General features: G+C 42.7%; 1 protein-coding gene across 1 annotated transcript in view; it reads right to left on the reverse strand.

The window, feature by feature from the left end:
- Nucleotides 1-254: 254 nt before the first annotated feature.
- LOC141056100 (uncharacterized) overlaps nucleotides 255-23081 on the reverse strand; it is a 103697-nt gene continuing 80870 nt past the window's right edge. The window contains 6 exon segments of the mRNA XM_073552755.1: nucleotides 255-1158; nucleotides 5765-5879; nucleotides 6191-6258; nucleotides 6983-7106; nucleotides 7184-7363; nucleotides 7487-7639. Of these exon segments, the coding sequence (XP_073408856.1) occupies nucleotides 290-1158; nucleotides 5765-5879; nucleotides 6191-6258; nucleotides 6983-7106; nucleotides 7184-7363; nucleotides 7487-7639 (1509 nt within the window). The 3' untranslated portion in view covers nucleotides 255-289.

Genomic DNA, 23081 nt, shown 5'->3' on the forward strand with positions numbered 1-23081 from the left:
CATTCAGCCAGATGGCAACAGAGACCTCTGCAACAGGGAATTTCATGTACATTAGTTGACACAAAGTCATTTTCACTTCTACAATTTTCCCCATTAGGAGCAATTCATACCTTTTTCCAAGGTCCATGTGAAAGGGTCAACAAACAATGTTTTATACGATTATAACCCATGAAAACTTCATTTTAACAGTCAAAAAATGTCAGAGAAATTTCCAGACTCATCACTTAATGTATATGTATTCTCTGTATTCTATTTGCTTTAAAGATGTTTATTTGCAATTGCATACATTTCACAAATTACATGCTATTTTCTGATGGACTTGAAGACTTAATTTACGGGTAAAACATTTCCCACATTGGGAACATGCATAAGGCTTCTCCCCTGTGTGAATTCTCTGATGATTAACAAGATGTGATTTTTGGTTAAAATATTTCCCACATTGTGAACATGGATATGGCTTCTCCCCTGTGTGAATTCTCTGATGTATAACAAGATGTGATTTCTTGTTAAAACATTTTCCACATTCTGAGCATAAATATGGCTTCTCACCCGTGTGAATTCTCTGATGTCTAACAAGATCTGACTTCTGGGTAAAATATTTTCCACATTCTGAACACGAATATGGTTTTTCCCCTCTGTGCCTTCTCTCATGTATGTCAAGACCTGACTGACGTGTAAAATCTTTCCCGCATTTTGAACATGAATACGGCTTCTCCCCTGAGTGACTTCTCTGATGTCTAACAAGATCTGATTTCTGGTTACAATATTTCCCACATTCTAAACATGAAAATTCTTTCTTGCCGGTGTGATTTTTCACATGTATAACAACATTTGATTGATTTGTAAAATGTTTGCCACTTTCTGGGCATGAATATGGCTTCTCCCATGTGTGACTTATCTGATGTCTAACAAGATATGATTTCCGGTTAAAACATTTTCCACATTCTGAACATGAAAATGACTTTACACTTGCAGGAGACGTTTGAGGTTTTGTTCCCCTTCTGTGAATTTTATGTTGTCTATCAGTGTGTGATGAATTAGAAGATGAAGGTATATCAGGTATATCGGCATGTTCTTCATGTGCAGCTTGTACGGTAACAGGAGTACAGACTTTAAAATCCAACGTCTCATGCCTCTCTGAGCTTCTGGTAAAGTCATCTGCCAAAAAGTAAAACTAAATTTATTATTTTTCAATAACAAAACCTTAAAAGTGTGTTGCCATTTTAAATCATTTTGCCCAGTATAGCTGGAATTACAGTTAGAACCATAATTCATAACGTTGCCACATATGGTGACAATCTCATGTTCTTTATCTCCAGCCCATATATTTCAATCCCTTATAGCTTTAAAGGGAATCTGTCACCCCATTTTCGGCCTATCAGCTGCCGGCACCGCCATCAGGGCTTATCTACAGAATTCTGTAATGCTGTAGATAAGCCCCGGATGTAACCTGAAAGAGAAGAAACACGAGTTAGATTATATTCACCCTGGCGTCCAATCCAGTCCGATGGGTGTCGCCATTCGGTCCGGCGCCTCCCATCTTCATACGATAATGTCCTCCTCCTTGCTTCTCCCTCGGCTCCTGTGCAGGCGTACTTTATCTGCCCTGTTGTGGGCAGAGCAGAGCAATGCAGTACGCAGGCGCCGGACCTCTCTGACCTTTCCCGGCACCTGCGCACTGCAGTACTTTACTCTGCCCTCAACAGGACAGATAAAGTACGCCTGCACAGGAGCTGAGGGAGAAGCAAGAGGAGGACATCATCGTATGAAGATGAGAGGCGCTGGACCGGACCGCGACACCCACCGAACCTGTCCCCCGGTGAGTATAATCTAACGTGTTTTTCTTATCTTTCAGGTTTCATCGGGGGCTTCTCTACAGCATTACAGAATGCTGTAGATAAGCCTCTGATGGCGGTGGCCGCTGCTTATAGGCCGAAAATGGGGTGACAGATTGCCTTTAAATAGTTTCAAATAAATATTTTTAAAAAAATCGCAAATTCCCAACATATGACATACGTCGTATTTTGCAGTGTGTTCCCACAAATTTCCATACTGGTACTTCATGGTGATTATGCAGGCACAGGAGTGGTGCCAGCACGATCGCTGCTGGGAGCTCAGCTTAAGTGACAGCTGATCGCAGGATTTAGAGTATTAGGAGAAGTAGGGGGCTCCCTTTCCCACCCAATTAGCACCCTTGCAATGTGGCCTGATTGTTGTCATGTCAGTAGGAGGTCAAATAATGAATTACTGGTCTGCCATACCATGAGTATGATCTAAAAGGCGATCTGCCAACGCACCACTGACAGGTCTAATGTATTGCAATGCTGGTGCATTACAATGCATTATACCAATGTTCATTGCAATAAAAGTCTCATAGAGGGACTAAGTACAAAAGTTTTAAAAAAACTGTAAAAAAAAAAAAACCACAATAAAAAAACAAAAAATACACTTATATTTATGTAAAAACAAAAATAAACATAAAAAGAACACATATTTGGTGTTACCGCTTACAGAATGACTGAATCTATAAAACTCACACTATATAACCCCTACAGTGAACACCATAAAAAAAATAAAAATAAGAACATGGCAAAAAAAACTATGCTTTTTCATCATACCGCTGAAAAGAATGTGGAATGAAACACAAACAAAAAGTTGAATATAAATAAAAATGGTATAGCTCAAAATGTCAACTTGTCTTGGGAAAACACAAGTCGCCACTCAGTTCTGTCAGAGTAAAAATAAAAAAGCTATACCTTTTAGAATAGAGTGATGCAAAAACAATTATTTTTTTCTATAAAATTGTTTTAATTGCGTAAAAGCGGTAAAACATTAAAAAATTATGTGGTATCGCTGTAATCGTATTGACCCAAAGAATAAAGCTTTGTTATCACTTTTGACCACATGGTGAACAGCATAAAAAAAATCCCTGAATTCCTGTTTTTTTTGTTAATTTCACCAACAAAAAGTGGATTAGAAAGCGATCAAAAAATGTTTTGTACACAAAAACGGTACCAATAAAAACTTCAGCTCATCTCACAAGTTGTTAGTTGGTCTGACAATATGACATGGCACCCTCACCATGGCACCATGGCAGGGATTTTGGCCCCTTCCCCATACAGATCTCCAGATCTTTCAGGTTTCGGGGCTGTCGCTGGGCAACATTGCATTTCAGCTCCCTCCAAAGATTTTCTATTGGGTCCAGGTGTGGAGACTGGCTAGGCCACTCCAGGACCTTGAAATGCTTCTTGTGAAGCCACTTCTTAGTAGCCCTGGCTGTGTGTTTCAGGTGATTGTTATGCTGGAAGACCCAGCCAAGACCCATCTTCAAAGCTCTTACTGATGGAAGGAGGTTGTTGGGCAAAATATTGCTATGCATGACCTCATCCATCATCTCTTCATTGGGGGGCAGTCCTTCTGTCCCCTTGGCAGAAAAGCACCCCCAAAGTATGATGTTTCCCCCGCAATGCTTCACGGTTGGGATGCTGTTCTTGGGGTTGTACTCATCTTTCTTCTTCCTCCAAACACGGCCAGTGGAGTTGATACCAAAAAGTTCTATTTTGGTCTCATCTGACCAAATAACTTTCTCCCATGCCTCCTCTGGATGATCCAAATAGTCATTGGTGAACTTGTGTGCCCTGCAGAATTTTAATCCATGATGATGTAATGTTTTACTAAAGGTAATGTTTGAGACTGTGGTCCCATCTCTCTTCAGATCATTGACCATGTCCTCCCTTATAGTTCTGGGCTGATTGCTGACTCTTCTCGGAATCATCACATTTTTGCCACATAATGAATTCCATAAAAAGGAAACCCAAAAAGAATGGTAGAATTGTGTTTTATTCACCATTTTACCACATTTGGAATTTATTTACAGGCATATGTTAAAGTTTGGGCACCCCTATTAATGTTAACCTTTTTTCTTTATAACAATTTTGGTTTTTGCAACAGCTATTTCGGTTTCATATATCTAATAACCGATGGACTCAGTTATATTTCTGGATTCAAATGAGGTTTATTGTACTAACAGAAAATGTGCAATCTGCATTTAAACAAAATTTGACCGGTGCAAAAGTATGGGCACCTCAACATAAAAGTGACATTAATATTTCGTAGATCCTCCTTTTGCAAAAATAACAGCCATGTCAATTGTGCATTTTTCCCAGCAGATGAAGGTTGAATTATTTATTTTACTCATTTACGGTATATAGCGCCATTAATTCCACAGCGCTTTACCGACATTATCATTATTCAGCCATCTTCAGTCTATAACAGCCATGGAGCTCCTCCTGCCGCTGTTAACCTATGAAATGTTGCTGTCAATCTTGGACAGGGGCATTTAACATGTGCCGGTAGGGGGGAACGTCATTTTATGCGCCCATCGGAACACCTGTGACGTGATGGCCGAGCATTGATGGGTTGCCATGATAGCTGGGGGGTCTGCTGAAGACCTCTGCGCATGTCATGACAGTTCTCCTGTGAAGACCAGCCTGTACCTGATGTTTATAGAGTAGGAGACCATGATTTTTGCTATAGTGTTGATGCACTGCTAAGTATAGCACAAGCGATGAGATGATCGAAGCTTCCAGTCCCCAAAGGGGACTTAACAAATACAATAAAATGTGAACACAAAATGGTTTTAAAAATATGAAAAAATAAAAAAAAAATACAAAAGTTCAAATCACCCGTTTTTCCCCTTTAAAAATAAAGCAATAAAAAAATACACATATTTGGCATCACTGCATTCGTAAAAGTCCAATCTATTAAAACATCAAATATGTAAAATAATAATTGGTAAACAGCATAACGATAAAAAAAAAATTGGAATGACAAAGTAATGGGTTTTTTTTAATAAAAAAAAGCCCTCACCCAGCCCCATATCCCAAAAATTGAAAATGCTATGGGTCTTGGAAAATGGCGACACAAGCAAAAATTGTTGTAGTTTTTTGCCTTTTTTTTTTTTTTTTTTTACAAATCACCAAATTATTTTTCAACACTTAAATAAAGAAAAATATACATTTTTGACATCTGCTTAATCGTACTGGAGAATCATATTGCCAGGTAAGTTTTCCCTTATAGTGAACAATTTAACTAACATGATAAATACAAAATAAATACATAAATAAATAAAAAAAATTGTGAATTGCACTTTTTTTGAAATTTTCAAATCACTTGCAATTCTTTTTCCTACTTCCATCACATGACAAAATGAATGCTGTCATTCAAAAGAACAACTCGTTCCACTAAAAAAAAAAACAAGAATACAAGCCCCCGTATAACTATGTGGATGGAAAAAATAAGGTAATAGGTCATGGAAGAAGGGGGGAGGGGGGACAAAAAAAAACCGTAAAATATCCCGATTATGAAGGAGCTAAAGCAGACTTTTCTGCAAATTTCACATTACAAACTGCATTGAGTGAAAAATAAATCTTCTCGACCTGATGAGGCTGGTGTTCTTATTGTGAAAATCCATGTCAGAATGGATATATGATTTCCTATATGAAAGTTTTCGATTCTGATCTTCTAATGATGATTTTTGCAAGTGATCAATTTAATATAATATAATTAAAATCAGGATTATACAGTATTTCTGACACTGATTTTATAAGGAAGTAGTACACCAGTCTCATCAGGCTTACAGTCTATTTTATAAATTATGTAGTTTTATTTTGAAATAAATATGTTTTTTAAAACATGAAATTGTTGCATCCAGTGAATTCAGTGAACATGTGACTGTAATCTGCATTCAGTGGCGATCACTCACCCGATCGGTTATCGGTAGGAATCTCCTTTGCACCCGGCTCATCAATCCTCTCATTTGTCTCTTCTTTTACCTTGATATCTGTAGTATGGTTCTGAACTTCAGCTTGATTCAAAAACTGAAAAATAAAAATTTTCAAAGTTGCCAGATACTTGGAGACGTCGTATATGATTTTTATGACCAGGAAATATAATTATCAGGATGAGCAATAATTACAACAGCAAATATCTGCAGGTCTCCTGTATAAATCCAACCGGTCGGTTCCTTTATCCAACCTATTCCATAGCCAGAAAACTGTGAGAAGATCCAGACACCCTGTAATGTCTGTGGTCAGCCATGTATAAATCATATAATAATGGAGATTGGGCAGAACACCCGACCTGCACAGCCTCCTGCACATCAGAGTCCTACAACCTTCTCTCCACCTACCTGATGATCCTGTGAACAGTCCGGAGGTCCGGGATGTCCCTCTGGTGTCGTCCTCTTACTGGTTCTTACTGTAGGGAACACATAGATGATAAAATAAATAGGCTGGTGCTGGGCATGGAAACAAGCTGGAGAAGCACAGTTTCGAGGTGTGGTTAGATTTACTTTTCTAAGACCTGCACATCCATATACGCGGTTTCTGTAAGTTGATCCTACTGACAGATTCCCTTTAGAAAATCCAATGATTGTAATAAATGTAGTAATATGTTTCGCTTCATTTTCGCTTCTTCAGAAGCCACTCCACATTCTTACAACAACCGTATCTACTGATCACACGGCGCTCCCATCCACAGAGGGGCACGTGACCAGACACATCACTCTGCATCCAGGTGTCTGTGCAGGGCAGCATTTATGTTAATTCAATTTCATGTTTGAACTTTATAAAGAGATAAAGAAAAAAAAAAACTACATCCAGGACACAAGTGCAGGTGCTGTGTGTTACATTGGAGGATGCGGAGAGGTGTCGTCATTGGCCGCTGTGGTGACCACTGCTCCTGTTGCAATGATTGATGATTGATCACATGTCAGTCTGAACCAGAAGAAGATGTACAGAGACCATTAAGGGACCCGGGAAGATTTGGAATGAGAGCAGAGGGGATCACTGATGGGAATATGATCTACTTTATAGAATTCTGAAATATTCAGATTTTTCTGTGGCTGAACAAAAGCTTTTAAGTTTTTCCTAAAGCGACCAATCCCCTTTAACGGATGTGTGTATTTAGTCCTGTCTATTACCTGGTGATGAGTGGGACTGGTGGTCCTCCATCATGACGTCCTTGTACTGATCCTTGTGTCCTTCTAGATACTCCCACTCCTCCATGGAGAAGTAGACGGTGACGTCCTGACACCTTATAGGAACCTGCCACATACAATGATACCGTCATCCCCCCGATCCCTTTATAGTGTATAATGTCCCAGCATTCCCAGCGGTGTCACCTCTACAGTCAGCAGCTCAATCATCTTGTAGGTGAGTTCTAGGATCTTCTGGTCATTAATGTCCTCATGTATCCGTGGGTTCGGTGGAGGTCCCGGGATTGGACTCAGAGTTCCTCCCTGTCTTTCAGACATAGGGGCCTGACAGCGATCACTAGAGGTCTTCTTTGCCACTGTGTAATCCTGTGTATGGGGGAGACAGAGTAATAAATCTTACTTCAGACATTTCCAGAGTCCTCTCCTATCCGGTCATATCATCTGTTATCACCATAGATGATGTAATGTGAGGTCACCAGAATCTCTCACCTCTCCTGTAAGACGGAAGAGGATCTCTAGGGTGAGATTTAGTATAGTCTCTGCCACATTTCTGTCTCTGATTCTCTCCATGTATGATAAGTCAATCAGCAAAATTCTCATATATTGAAGATCTCCACTGAGCGGATCCAATATTGTCGGAATCTGAATCAAAAGAAAATAAGCCGATGTAAAATGATACAAATCCATGTAAAAAATACAATTACTGGATATAATAATGGAAAACATTTAAAGGGGTATAATCTTGTTACATGATGGCATATTGCTTAGTCATGCTATGAAATGATGATTGGAGAATTGGACTGAAAAATGGCAAATGAGGTTTAACACAGATAAGTGTAAGGTTATGCACATGGGAAGGAGAAACAGATGCTACAATTACTTACTAAATGGGAAACTGCTGGGGAAATCAGACATGGAAAAAGACTTAGGCATCTTAGTCAATAAGAAGCTAAATTGGAGTGCCCAGTGTCAGGCAGCTGCCACCAAAGCAAACAGGGTCATGGGATGCATTAGAAGAGGTCTGGGACACGAGATGAAAACATAATTCTCCCTCTGTACAAATCACTCGTCAGACCACACTTGGAGGATTGTGTGCAATTTTGGACGCCGATGCTCCAGAAAGACATTACTGAACTTGAAAGGGTTCAAAGGCGGGCTACTAAAATGATAAATGGAGTTGGTTCACTACAATACCCAGAAAGGTTATCAAAATTAGGTCTATTTACTCTAGAAAAGAGAAGACTTAGGGGAGACTTAATATATATGTACAAGTATATCAGAGGGCAATACAGAGATCTCTCCAATGAACTGTTTGTACCAAGGACTGTGACAAGAACAAGGGGGCATTCTCTTCATTTGGAGGAAAGACAATTTCTGCACCAGCATGGAAGAGGGTTCTTCACGGTAAGAGCAGTGAGGCTCTGGAATTCTCTTCCTGAGGAAGTGGTGATGGCCAACTCACTGAATGAATTTAAGAAAGGAATTGATGCTTTTCTTGTGAGTAACAGTATAGAAGGTTACGAATAACAGAATATTATAGGTAGATGGTTGACCCAGCTTAGGGGAAGGAATTTTTTTACCTATGGAGAAAATTGGCTTCTGCTCAGTGGGTTTTTTACCTTCCCCAGGATCAACAATGCAGAACAGCTGCACTAAAAATAGGCTGAACTAGATGGACATAAGGTCTTCCTTCAGCCTTCAAAACTATGTTACTATGTTACTATGATGTTCTGAGTTCTGAAACCTCCATAGATCCCGAGAGTTACGTTGCTGATTCCGAGCTGCTTTGCCTTCAATGTTTTTCCCTGCACAATGACACCAGACTCTGAAGGGCGCTAGTAACAGGTGTTTGGTGTCGGGTATGAAATCCCATCAATCAGCTATTGATGATCTATCACAAGAGTAAATCTTCAGTTTTCCCGTCTCCCATGACGGCACACATGAGAGAGGGGATCCGCCCAGTCAGGACAGGAACCCTGCTGAAGATAAAAGGGGCGGTACCTCTCCCTCGCTTCAGTTGGGTTTCCTGTCCTGACAGGGACCCGTGTACTGAAGAACACGTACCTGCCCCTCTCTCGTGCCGGCATGAAAGAACAGGCAGGGTCCTGGGCACTGTGCGATGGGAGGGGGAAGCGCCGTCCGCGGGTCCCCCGGGGGCTCAGCATCCGAGCGAGTGCAGAAGCAGCACTGGGGTCCTGGGGCTCTGCCGTGGCTGCCGCGCCGCCCTCTCCCCTATGCCGCATCCAGGAGCAGCACAGCAGCATCAGGGAGTGGCCACTTCTGGGTCGCGCCCCTCTGACGTCGCTGGGAAGGGGCGTGCCCGCGTGACATCAGGAGGCGGCACCGGTATCCAAGATGGCGGCGCCCATAGGAAAAAATGCCGGCCGGCAAAAGAAGATCCCGGCGGCATGGCATGGGGGGGAGGGTCTGTGGGGGTAACCGGAGGAGGCAGAGAGTGCAGTGGATCCCCCTTACATAAGGGGGATGACCACAGAAGACGCACTCATGCCCAAGGCTTCACAATGGAAGTTGAGCAAGATGAGCATCAGCAGCAGCGTCAGCAGCGGCGACAGCAGCATCAGCAGCAGCAAGAGCTCCCGCCAGATTCCAGGCCGAGTTGCCAGCATACCAGGAGCAGTAAACGCGACCGGCATGACTCTGAGACGTCCAGAAGAAACGTCACGAGTGCATCTGAGGAGCCTCCGAGATCGGTACCCCTGATTGACAGCGGTGGTGAGTGATCTACGTGAATGTCACCCTTAGGGTAACGGGGTTCCATTTTCTCTGTTTGATCACTAGGGGTCGAGGAAGGCTAGCAGCAAAACCAAGAATAGGGAATGCGGCCTATGCAAACACCCGCTGGCAGATCAGTGGCAGAAAGACCTCTGCGCTGACTGTATAAATAAAACTATACAGGAGGTAACCCCTGATTTGGTGACTAGCCTTAAGGCGTTAATACAACAGGAGGTGAAAGGTTCCCTAAAGGCAGCCCTTAAAAAGGATAAAAGAAGCCGTAGAAGGGATTCTGATTCAGAGGCCTCGCCAGGGCAGAAGGGGGGGGAAAGATCCTTGTCCCCCTCCACCTCCTCTTCTCATTCCTCAGAATCCTCCTCGGACAGCGATATAGGCGGCCATCCATGTTTCCCTACAGCGGACGTGGAAAAGCTGGTCAAAGCTATCAGGGCTACAATGGGCCTTAAAGAGGAAAAGACTCCTAAATCATTGGAGGATGTGATGTTTGGAGGACTGGAGGAAAGGAAAAAATGTACCTTCCCTGTAAATGATAAGATAAAGGCCCTAATTGACAGGGAATGGAAAAAACCTGAGAGGTCAGGGGGCTTACCTTCTACATCAAAAAGAAGGTACCCATTTGAGCTAAAGGATTCTGAGACCTGGGAAAAAGTTCCAAAAATTAATGGGGCCATAGCCAAATCTTCAAAAAAGGTATCTCTACCATTAGAGGACTATGGCATGTTGAAAGACCCGCTTGATAAAAAAGCAGACGGTTTCCTAAAGCACATCTTGGAAGCTTCGGCAGGTGGATTAAAACCAGCGATAGCTGGTACCTGTACCGCTCGTGCCCTCATGGTCTGGCTACAACAAATAGAAGACCAGATCAAGGATAGAGTTCCTAGGGACGAAATTCTGTCTAATCTGACACTGGTACACGAAGCAGCGGCTTTCCTAGTGGATTCCTCTGCAGATTCCGCAAGATTGACAGCTAGAGCAGCAAGCCTGTCAAATGCGGCAAGACGAGTCCTGTGGCTTAAAGGGTGTCCCGGAGATTTACCATCAAAACATAGGTTATGTTCCGTTCCATGTGATGGCCAATTCTTCTTCGGGAAAAAACTAGAAGAAATTTTGGAACATGCGGGGGATAGGAAGAAAAGCCTTCCCCGATTTCCGGGAGAACCTAAAAAGCAGCCCTTTCGGAGGAGGAGATTTAACAGGGGTCGTCCCCTGGGAGATAGGAAAAACTGGGATTTTAAAGAAAGGAGAGGATCGGGCTATATGTTTAAGGGGCCCTCCACTTCCTCCAAAAAATCTCCCCAATGACATCGGGCCGGAGGTAGGGGGAAGGCTTTCTCTCTTCCTTTCCGCCTGGGCAAATATCTCCCCCAGTACATGGGTCCTAAACATAATAAAGGACGGTTTAAAAATAAAATTCACCCGTCCGCCCAGGCGTACCTTTATAATGACACCCCGAAGGAAAAACCAAGAGCAACAGCTGGCCCTGGAGACGGAAGTCTTGGGACTAGTGCAAAACAAGTCTTACAGGAAGTCCCAGTGCAAGAAGAAGGAAGAGGGTTCTACTCCCCCCTCTTCTTAATACAAAAAACAGACGGCTCTTGGAGAACCATAGTCAACCTGAAGAGACTCAATCAGTGGGTAGACAATTGCTCCTTCAAAATGGAGACAACACGGCCACAAAGATCCTGTTCCAGCATTGCCTCTTGGCAGTGATAGACTTAAAAGATGCCTACTATCACATCCCAATTCATCGGGAGTATTGAAAATACTTGAGAGTAGCGCTCTATGTCCAAGGACAGGTGAAACACTACCAATACGCAGCCCTTCCGTTTGGCTTGTCTACAGCCCCCAGAGTGTTCACCAAAGTGATGGCCGAAGTAATGTCTTTTCTTCATTCCCGGGACATAGTGATCGTCCCATACCTAGACGACTTTCTTGTAATAGGGAGGTCGGAGACCCACTGCGCACACCAAGTGATAGCAACTCTAGTAGGACTAGGATGGATAGTAAACATCCCCAAGTCAAGGTTAACCCCAGTAAAAGAGCAATCCTTCCTAGGGTTGATATTGGACTCCGAGCGACAACGCTGCCTCCTACCAGAGAACAAAGTGACCAAGATAAGGGGCCTAGCTTGCACAGCAATACAAAGACCAGCTATGACACTGAGGAACGCATTGTTCCTTTTAGGCTCGTTGACATCATGCATACCCGCGGTTGCGTGGGCGCAGTACCACTTAAGACAACTCCAGTGGGAAGTTCTGTCAGCACAGAAACAATTAAAAGAGCATTTAGAGGGCAAACTATGTCTCTCCGTGGCTGTAAGAGATTCCCTGCTATGGTGGACTGTAGAAAAGAATTAACAGCCAGTGTTCCGTGGCAAAAACCAGTCGAGGACATCATTACAACTGACGCAAGTGCCACAGGATGGGGAGCACACCTGAGATCCCACTCAATACAGGGGACCTGGTCCTCGCTAGAAAAGGATCAGGGTTCAAATGTAAAAGAACTATGGGCATTAGAAAAAGCCGTGAAACATTTCCTTCCCTTACTTCGGGGCCGCCACACCCGAGTTATGACGGACAATCAGGCAGTAGTAACCTACATCAATCACCAGGGGGGACGAGATCTCGGGGCCTCATGCAAATATCGGATCTACTTTTCCAGCTGGCAGAACAACATCTGTTATCCATCACAGCACTGCATATAAAGGGGGTAGAAAATACACAGGCAGACTTCCTGAGTCGCAGGCACCTAAGACAAGGGGGATGCTCCCTAAACTCCCAAGTTTTCCAACAAATAGTTCAGTCCTGGGGCAAACCAGAAATAGACTTGTTCGCTACCGCACACAACAAGAAGGTCAAGAAGTTCTGCTCACTGAATCCAAGGGAAAACCCCTTCACAGTAGATGCCCTACAAATACCCTGGAAGTTCATCCTGGCCTATGCATTTCCCCCAATAACAATGATCCCAGTAGTGGTCAGGAAAATCAGGGAGGATCGAGCGAGAATTCTTATAGCTCCGTTTTGGCCGAGGAGACCTTGGTTCTCCCTTCTGAGACTCATGTCAGTGACAGATCCATGGATATTACCAGAGATTCCAGACCTGCTTTCCCAGGGACAAGTGGTCCACTCTCAAGTGAAGGGCTTCCATCTAGCAGCCTGGAATTTGAGAGGGCGCTACTGAGTCGCCAGGGATTCTCTCCAGGGTTAGTCTCCACCCTGTTGAAAAGCAGGAAACCTATAACATCCCAAATCTACGGTAGAACATGGAAAAAGTTCCTAGACTTCCTGGGGGAACCCTTGGGGGATGTAGCTCCAGTGGGACCTATCCTAGAATTCCTACAGTCTGGGCTGCAACTTGGGTTAGCCACTAACACACTCAAAGTCCAAGTCTCAGCTTTGGGGGCCCTATATAACTGCAATTTAGCAGCCAATAGGTGGGTGTCCCGGTTCATAAAGTCCAGTGACAGGTCAAGGCCGGTCATTATCCCAAAGATACCACCCTGGGACCTTAACCTAGTCTTAGAGGCCTTAACCAAAGATCCCTTTGAACCACTACTAGAGCTGTCACCAAAGCTACTTACACTTAAAACTGTGTTACTGGTAGCCTTAACATCAGCCAGGAGAGTGAGCGACCTACAAGCTCTATCTATATGCCCTCCAAATACGCAGATCTTGGATGACCGAGTGGTTCTAAGACCAGAGCCGGCCTACCTCCCCAAGGTAGTCCAAAAGTTTCATAGGACTCAGGAGATCTCCTTGTCATCTTTCTGTAACAATCCTAGAAACCCTGGGGAGCAAAAGTTCCATACATTAGATGTAAGAAGAGCCATGTTACAGTATATGTCAATAACTAGTCAGTGAAGGAAAGATCAGTCCCTTTTTGTAGCCTTTCAGGGTAGTAGAAAAGGGTACGGGGTAGCTAAGAGTACCATTGCCAGATGGATCAGGGAGGCCATTATGTTATCCTACTCTGCAAGTGGCGCTCTGGTTCCAGAAGGTATCAAGGCTCACTCCACCAGAGCCGTGGCTACCTCCTGGGCAGAGAAGGCTGAGGTATCGATTGAACAAATTTGTAAAGCCGCTACTTGGTCCTCACCTTCAACCTTTTTTAAGCACTACCGACTTGATCTATCTTCCTCTACTGACCTAACCTTTGGTAGAAGGGTGCTGCAAGCGGTGGTCCCTCCCTAAGGTGTCTTATTCTACAAAAGTCTATTATGTGTGCCGTCATGGGAGACGGGAAAACACCAAGGTTACTTACCGGTAGCCGGTTTTTCCGGAGCCCATGACGGCACCTGTATATTCCCCGCCTTTTCACTCCTTTGGTGTGCACTATAGTTTGTGTGCTTTTTTAGTTAGAAATAATGTGGTGATAGTTTTACCATATGTACTAACCCGGGGAGGCCTCTCATGCTCTGTAAACCAACTGAAGTAAGGGAGAGGTACCGCCCCTTTTATCTTCAGTAGGGTTCCTGTCCTGACTGGGCGGATCCCCTCTCTCATGTGTGCCGTCATGGGCTCTGGAAAAACCGGCTACCGGTAAGTAACCTTGGTGTATTGCAATAAAGGACAACCCTTTCAAGGTGGTTTTATACAGACCTGGTGTAGTGTGCGCTATATTCCACAAATTGGGCTTGTCTACTGAATAATACAGCGGAGCTTCTGATTGTGGAGGGAGATAACCCAGCTACTCCAGAAAACTGGTGCCACTAGATTGACAGTGATATACAAGTACTTCTCACTAAATTAGAAAATCATCAAAAAGTTAAATTTATTTCAGTTCTTCAATACAAAAAGTGAATCTCCTATATTCTATAGAGTCATGTGTTTATTTCTGTTAATGTTGAGGATTATGGCTTACAGCCAATGAAAACCCAAAAGTCATTGTCTCAGTAAATTAGACTAATTAACAAAAAAACACCTGTAAAGGCTTCCTAAGCATTTAAAAAGATCCTTAGTCTGTTTCAGTAGGCTCCATAATCATGGGGAAGACTGCTGACCTGACAGATGTCCAGAAGGCAGTCACTGACACACTCCACAAGGAGGGGAAGCCACAAAAGGTCATTGCTAAAGAAGCCGGCTGTTCACAGAGTGCTGTATCCAAGCATATTAATGGACAGTGGAGTGGAAGGAAAAAGTGTGGTAGAAAAAGGTGCACAAGCAACTGGGATAACTACAGCCTTGAAAGGATTGTTAAGAAAAGGCCATTCAAAAATTTGGGGGAGATTCGCAAGGAGTGGACTGCTGCTGGATTCATTGCTTCTAGAGCCACCACACACAGATGTATCCAGGACATGGGCCACAAGTGTCACATTCCTTGTGTCAAGCCACTCATGACCAATACACAACGCCAGAAGCGTCTTACCTGGGCCAAGGAGAAAAAGAACTGGACTGTTGCTCAGTGGTCCAAGGTGTTGTTTTCAGATTAAAACAAATTTTGCATTTCATTTGGAAATCAAGGTCTCAGATGTCACGATCCAGTCCAGAGTTTGTTTTCTGCTGCCTTCTCTCTGGACTGGTCATGCGGGAATTAATCCCTTCTGCCTCAATTTGGAGCTTGCTGGGCTATTTCAGTCCTCTGCAGCCTGCGGGCCAGTGTCAGCTATAGTCCAAGCTTCCAGGCTATAGTCCAAGCTTCCAGGCTAGAGCCGCTGACCCGTTTACCCTAGTGATCCTTCTGCCTCTGACGTCCCATATTAGTGTCTGACCCATTCCCTATCCCTGACTTTGTGTACATTTGGTGGATTCCCTACAGTGTTAAACTCAGCTTGAACTCTGGACTCCGCCTCTTGTTTTCCGTCTCTGATAGCACGCTCCACGAGTGGCTTTGACTCTGGCTTCGTCTTACATGTCACATTTTGGATACCATGTTTTCGCTAGGCTCTGACTCCTGGCTTGTCTCTGACTACGTGCATTGCTGCGACCTTTGGTACTTCTGCTCCTGACAGTTTCTGATTCGGCTTGTCTGACCACTCTTTCGTTACCTGTGACACCTGTGCTGCTGCTCTGTGTTACTATGCTGTGTGTGCAACCTCTCTTCCCTCACCAGCACCCCCTGGTGCACTGCAGCAGCACATTACACCAGTCTGGAGGAAGAGTGGAGAGGCCACAATCCAAGCTGCTTGAGGTCGTGTGGAGTATCCCCAATCAATAATGGTTTGGGGAGCCATGTCATCTGCTGGTGTAGGTCCACTGTGTTTTATCAAGACCAAAGTCAGCGCAGCCATCTACCAGGACATTTTAGTGCACTTCATGCTTCCCTCTGCCGACCAACTTTTTGGAGATGGAAATGTTATTCTCCAGTAGGACTTGGCCCCTGTCCACACTGCCAAAAGTACCAATACCTGGTTTACACACAGCAGTATCACTGTGCTTGATTGGCAGCAAATTCACCTGATCTTAACCCCATAGAGAATCTATGGAGTATTGTCAAGAGGAAGATGAGACACCAGACCCAACAATGCAGATGAGCTGAAGGCTGCTATCAAAGCAACCTGGGCTTCCATAACCCCTCAGCAGTGCCACAGGCTGATCGCCTCCATGCCACGCTGCATTGATGCAGTAATTGATGCGAAAGGAGCCCCGACCAAGTATTGAGTGCATTTACTGATCATACAGTTCAGAAGGACAACATTTCGGATTTTTCAATAATTTTCCAAGCTGGTGTTATAAAGTATTCTAACTTACTGAGATAATGACTTTTGGGTTTTCATTGGCTGTAAGCCATAATCATCGACAGTAACAGAAATAAACCCGTGAGATAGATCACTCTGTGTGTAATGACTCTATGGAATATAGGAGAGTCACTTTTTGTATTGAAGAACGGAAATAAATTCACTTTTTGATGATATTCTAATTTAGTGAGAAGCGCCTGTAGATGGTTACTACATGAAATGCTGAAGTCACTAAAAAAAATGGTAAAATCTCAAAAAGGTGAATAATTCAGGAGAGAAACTATGAAGATCTAGTAAAATCATAATTACCAATGTGTCTAAATCTGTACAGGTACACACCCTTGATAGGTTGTTCCTAGAGGATTACCTCTATTAGCGGCAGACCACGTGGTACTGTGAAAACAGTAAAAAAGTTTATTACCCCCGCCCCTATTTATTTAAATAGAAAATGGCTTTACTTTGCAAAAGTAAGAAACTTAAAAATTAGAAAAGTTTGAGTATAAAATTAACACATTTTTTAAAAGACAAGGTAATTAGAAGAAAAAAACAATGGAGGAATTGTGCACTCAGAATAAGTGTTATATGTACACACATACCTCCTCTGCCTGCAGAGCCGCACACTGGATATATGGCTGTTCTGTGCTTACAGGACCTGTGGTGATGTCACAGTCATGTGATCAGTCACATGTGTGGGAGGAGTCAGAGGCCGCTTCACCAGGAGGCTCAGCGTGAGCTGGTTGTCATGGCGCTGTGTGAATGCGTTTTACAGTACCAGCAAAGTCTATGAGTTTTCAGAAATCTCCTGCACACGGCCTGGGTTTTTCTTTGTGATCAGTATTTTGTGCTTCGCAGGTTTTTTCTTTGCACAGTAGAGCACGTCGCTTCTTTCAGTGTTTTTTTTCCAGCATTTTTCACCCATTGAAATGAATGGGTAGTGAAAAAACTGCTGAAAAAATGCACCAAAAACGCACTTATCTGGATTTGCTGCGTTTTTTTGTGCCAAAACTTGATTCTATAGAATAGGACTTTTTTTTTTCAACACTAAACGTTATCAGCATGCGCAAGAGACAAATCTGGCGTCCCAAAACTGCAGCAAAAAATGCAAGAAAGGACAAGGAAAGCGGCAATAGATCAGATACTGCTGCAAAAAAAAAAGCTGAAAAAACTGCCTAGTGTGAACTTAGCTTAAAGCAGAGACAATATTCATATCATACACAAACATGATTCATAGCATGAAATTCCTTTACCAATACATGAATAAAGTTTATAGCTTACTATGCATCGTATGTAAAGCGCTGCGGTATATGATAGCGCTATATAAGCAAAGCATAATAATAATACGGTCATATGTAGGGAATAACACCACCCAGTGAGTAAAGGAGGAATCACATCCCTTTATAAACTGCCAGTAAAATAAAGACCATTTTAAAGAATAATGACTTTTTTTTAGCATAATTCAAATGGTAGTTAACCCCATAAAGGTGGATTAGAAGAAGAATTTAGACATGTATAAAGTGCAATATATACTGTATAATATTACAGTTCCACATAAGTGCAAAGGTAGTTGTTCATAGTAAATGATTATAGTTATCAAATATATTCACATTGTGTAACTAAGTCTTAAACCAGTGTTAGTTCCAACCAATAGGTCAATAAAAGCTTAGAGGGAAACAAAAACGAACAAGGAAGAAAAGGAGAGAAAACAAAAAAAATAGTTATTAACACATGTAACTGAGAGTACTGATCTCTTTAACGCGCGTTTCACCACAATGGCTTCTTCAGTAGGTGAAAAGCGCGTTAACCTTATTGGTTTAATATCTAATATCTAGTTACTAATGTGATAAAGGATATATGATTATAATTATATTGAAACCACTGACACTCTCAATGCAGGGACCAATACTGGTTTAATTATACGGTGGATTTACACCATTCCGATTGTATTACAATATGAAAACTACCTATACCCCCCCACCTGGTGCAAACACTGGTTTACTCTTGTCGGTTTTCTCACATTGTGTACAACATGGGGATGTGGAAACCACAAAAATTGCGACTAATAGATCCAAGTAACAAAAACATATATACTTTATTAACCCCTTCACCCCCAAGGGTGGTTTGCACGTTCATGACCGGGCCAATTTTTACAATTCTGACCACTGTCCATTTATGAGGTCATAACTCTGGAACGCTTCCATGGATCCCGGTGATTCTGACATTGTTTTCTCGTGACATATTGTACTTCATGACAGTGGTAAAATTTCATTCAAATAACTTGCGTTTATTTGTGAAAAAAACAGAAATTTGGCGAAAATTTTGAAAATTTCGCAATTTTCCAACTTTGAATTTTTATGTCCTTAAATCACAGAGATACAGCACACAAAAAACTTGATAAGTAACATTTCCCACATGTTTACTTTACATCAGCACAATTTTGGAACCAAAATTTTTTTTTTTGGTTAGGAAGTTATAAGGGTTAAAAATTGACCAGCGATTTCTCATTTTTGCAACACCATTTTATTTTTTGCGGACCACATCACATTTGAAGCCACTTTGAGGGGTCTATATGATAGAAAATACCCAAAAGTGACACCATTCTAAAACCTGCACCCCTTAAGGTGCTCAAAACCACATTCAAGAAGTTTATTAACCCTTTAGGTGCGTCACAGGAATTTTTTGAATATTTTTAAAAAAATGAGCATCTAACTTTTTTTCACAAAAAAATACTTCAGGTTCAATTTTTTTTATTTTACCAAGGGTAACAGGAGAAATTGGACTGCAAAAGTTATTGTGCAATTTTGTCCTGAGTACGCTGATACCTGATATGTGGGGGGGAACCACTGTTTCGGCGCATGGCAGAGCTCAGAAGGCGTTTGACTTTTTCAATGCAAAATTGGCTGGAATTCAGATCGGACGCCATGTCACATTTGGAGAGCCCCTGATGTACCTAAACAGTGGAAACCCCCCACAAGTGACCCCATTTTGGAAACTAGACCCCTCAAGGAACTTATTTAGATATGTGGTGAGAACTTTGAACCCACAAGGGCTTCACAGAAGTTTATAACGTACAGTGGTACAATTAAAAAATCATATTTTTTCCACAAAAATGATCTTTTCACCCCCAATTTTTATTTTCCCAAGGGTAACAGGACCCTAAAAGTTATTGTGCAATTTGTCCTGAGTACGTCGATACCCCACATGTGGGGGTAAACCACTATTTGGGCGCATGGCAGAGCTCGGAAGGGAAGCAGCGTCATTTGACGTTTTTGGCTGGAATTGAGATCGGACACCATGTCGCGATTGGAAAACCCCTGATGTACCAAAACAGTGGAAACCCCCCACAAATGTCACAATTTTGGAAACTAGACCCCCCCAAGGAACTTATCTAGATGTGTGGTGAGCACTTTGAACCCCCCCAGTGCTTCACAGAAGTTTATAACGCCCGGGCGTGAAAATAAAAAATTTGTATTTTTTCCACAAACATGATCAATTAGTCCCCAATTTTTTTATTTTCCCAATTGTAACAGGAGAAATTGGACCCCAAAAGTTGTTGTCCAATTTGTCCTGAGTACACTGATACCCCATATGTGGGAGAAAACTACTGTATGGGCACACGTCGGGGCTCGGAAGGGAAGTAGTGACGTTTTGGAATGCAGACTTTGATGGAATGGTCTGCGGGTGTCATGTGCGTTTGGAGAGCCCCTGATGTACCTAAACTATTGAAACTCCCCACAAATGACCCCATTTTAGACACTAGACCCCCCATGGAACTTATCTAGATGTGTGGTGAGCACTTTGAACCCCCAAGTGCTTCACAGAAGTTTATAACGCCCGGGCGTGAAAATAAAAAATCATTTTTTTCCACAAAAATGATATTTTTGCCCCCAATTTTTTATTTTCCTAAGGGTAACAGGAGAAATTGGACCTTGTTTTGCAATTTGTCCTGAGTAGGTTAATACCCTACATGTGGGGGTAAAACACTGTTTGGGCGCATGGCAGAGCTTGGAAGGGAAGGAGCACCATTTGACTTTTTCAACTCAGAATTGGCTGGAATTGAGATCAGACGCCATGTTGCATTTGGAGAGCACCTGATGTGCCCTAACAGTGGAAACCCCAATTCTAACTCCAACCCTAACCCCAACACACCCCTAACCCTAATCTCAGCCCTAACCCTAGCCCTAACCCTAACCCTAGCCCTAACCCTAACCCTAGCCCTAACCCTAGCCCTGGCCCTAACCCTAGCCCTAACCCTAACCCTAATGGGAAAATGGAAATAAATACATTTTCTTTTAATTTTATTATTTTTCCCTAACTAAGGGGGTGATAACAGGGGGTTTGATTTACTATTTATGGCGGTTTTTATGTTTGGCGGCTGTCACATGCTAAAAGATGCTTTTTATTGTAAAAATAGATTTTGCATCACCACATATTGAGAGCTATAATTTTTCCGTATTTTGACCCACCGAGTCATGTGAGGTCTTATTTTTTGCGGGACGAGTTGACGTTTTCATTGTTACCATTTTTGGGCATGTGACATTTTTTGATCGCTTTTTATTCTGATTTGTGGGATGCAGAATGAACAAAAACCAGCGTTTCATGAATTTCTTTTGGGGGGGCGTTTACACCGTTCCTTGTGCGGTAAAATTGATAAAGCGGTTTAATTCTTTGGGTCAGTACGGTTACAGCGATACCTCATTTAGTTCATTTTTTTATGTTTTGGCGGTTTTATGCAATGAAAACTATTTTATATAAAAAATAATTATTTTTGCATCGCTTTATTCTTCGAGCTATTACTTTTTTATTTTTTCGCTGATGATGCTGTATGGCAGCTTGATTTTTGCAGGACAAGATGACGTTTTCAGCGGTACCATGGATATTTATATATGTCTTTTTGATCGCGCGTTATTGCACTTTTTATTTGGCGGTATGATAATAAATCATTATTTTTTGCTTCGTTTTTTATTTTTAAGGGGTTCGCTAAAGGGGTTAACTAATGGAACAGTTTTATAGGGCAGGTCGTTACGTACGCGGCGATACCAATTATGTGTACTTTTATTGTTTTGTTTTTTTAATTTCCAAAAAATGAATTTATTGGGGAATATTTTTTTTTTCTAATTTATTTGGCGATTTTTTAAAAATTATTTTAACACTTTTTTTTTTTAAATTTATTACATTGTCCCAGGTGGGACATCACTGTCCTGTGACAGATCGCTGCCACAGGCACTGCTGCAGACTTCCTCGTGCCTGCGCTTTGCAGTCACTGAGGAAGTCAGCTCCCTGCAGGCCCCCGAAGGCCCCCGTCACAATCTTGGATTCGGGGGCCTGCAGGAAAGGAGCCCCCGCAGCAGCGCTGCACATTGCGCTGCTGTGGGGGGCTCAGGGAAGCACGGAGGGAGCCCCCTCCCTGCCGATGCTTCCCTTTAACCCCCGGTACACCGTGATCATGTTTGATCGTGGTGTGCAAGGGGTTAACGTGTCGTGGGCGGTCAATGACCACCCTTGACACATTGTGCCGGGTGTAAGCTGTGATAATCAGCTGACACCCGGCCGCGATCAGCGGCGCTCACCACCGCTAGACGTACTATCCCGTCCATGGGCATAGGGGCCTGGGTCCCATGGACGGAATAGTACGTCTGATGTCAGAAAGGGGTTAAGGAAAATACACAGAACGGGAAAAATGGGGAACATGTGCAAAGAAAGCAAAGTGCTGCAGTGCTAGAGGACACGTGACCTACCCTGACCATATTTACATATACATAAGTATGCAATTAAATTAAGGTAAGTACCACCTTCACTGAGGAACAACTTAGCCTTATAGCCCTTGGATCTGCAAAGGAGTCTGAAAGACCCCCCTTTTTTTCGGCTGCCAATACACATCCGTGCAAATTTACAATTTTTACAATGTGACCAAATCACAGAAAAATATAAATACACAGGCAATGTGATATCCCGAGAGGCCAGGGCATATTATCCACCCCTAGACATGGCACCTAATCCGCCCACCCACATAGCAGTGAACGGTACCGGAGCGGAATATTACCTCAGAAGAAGGAATATAGAAGGCCGGGTAGTCAACGCGTACCCCGACGCGCATTTCGGAGAGAATCTCCTTCGTCACCCCCCCACCTGGTACAAACACTGGCTTACTCTTGTCGGTTTTCTTACATTGTGTACAAGGAGTAAAGTTAGGTAGCAGTTAAGGGAAAAATGTACTCTTATAGCTTTTCCTGGAGTCTTCAATCTCACCTGACGCTAATAGTCAGCCATCATAAGTGCCTCCAATCCCCTGATAACGTTCCTCCACGTCCTTCACGTCTTGGTGGAATCGTTCACCTTGCTCATCACTGAGTGCATTGAAGTTAGCAAGATGTCTATGCAGAAAATGCACCTTGATGCTCATGCTGCAACCAAGCACTCTCTAGCTCTCCAATTGTTTCTGGGCAATTTTCGTGTTATTGATTGCTCACACATTTCCAAGAAAGTCATTGACAAGGTCTTTGATAACCAAGCATTCTTTTGGAATTCTGATATTATCCCATTGATATGTTTATCTTTGATGAGCTGACAAATCTGTGGGCCATCAAACATAATGGCCTTTATTGTTTTTTCAAATGACAGGCTAGGAAATGGCAAAATGAGGTATTTAAAAGAGTCTCC

Source organism: Dendrobates tinctorius, unplaced genomic scaffold (assembly GCF_039654945.1).
Source record: "Dendrobates tinctorius isolate UK_male_01 unplaced genomic scaffold, ASM3965494v1 ptg000196l, whole genome shotgun sequence".
NCBI classification, from domain to species: domain Eukaryota; kingdom Metazoa; phylum Chordata; class Amphibia; order Anura; family Dendrobatidae; genus Dendrobates; species Dendrobates tinctorius.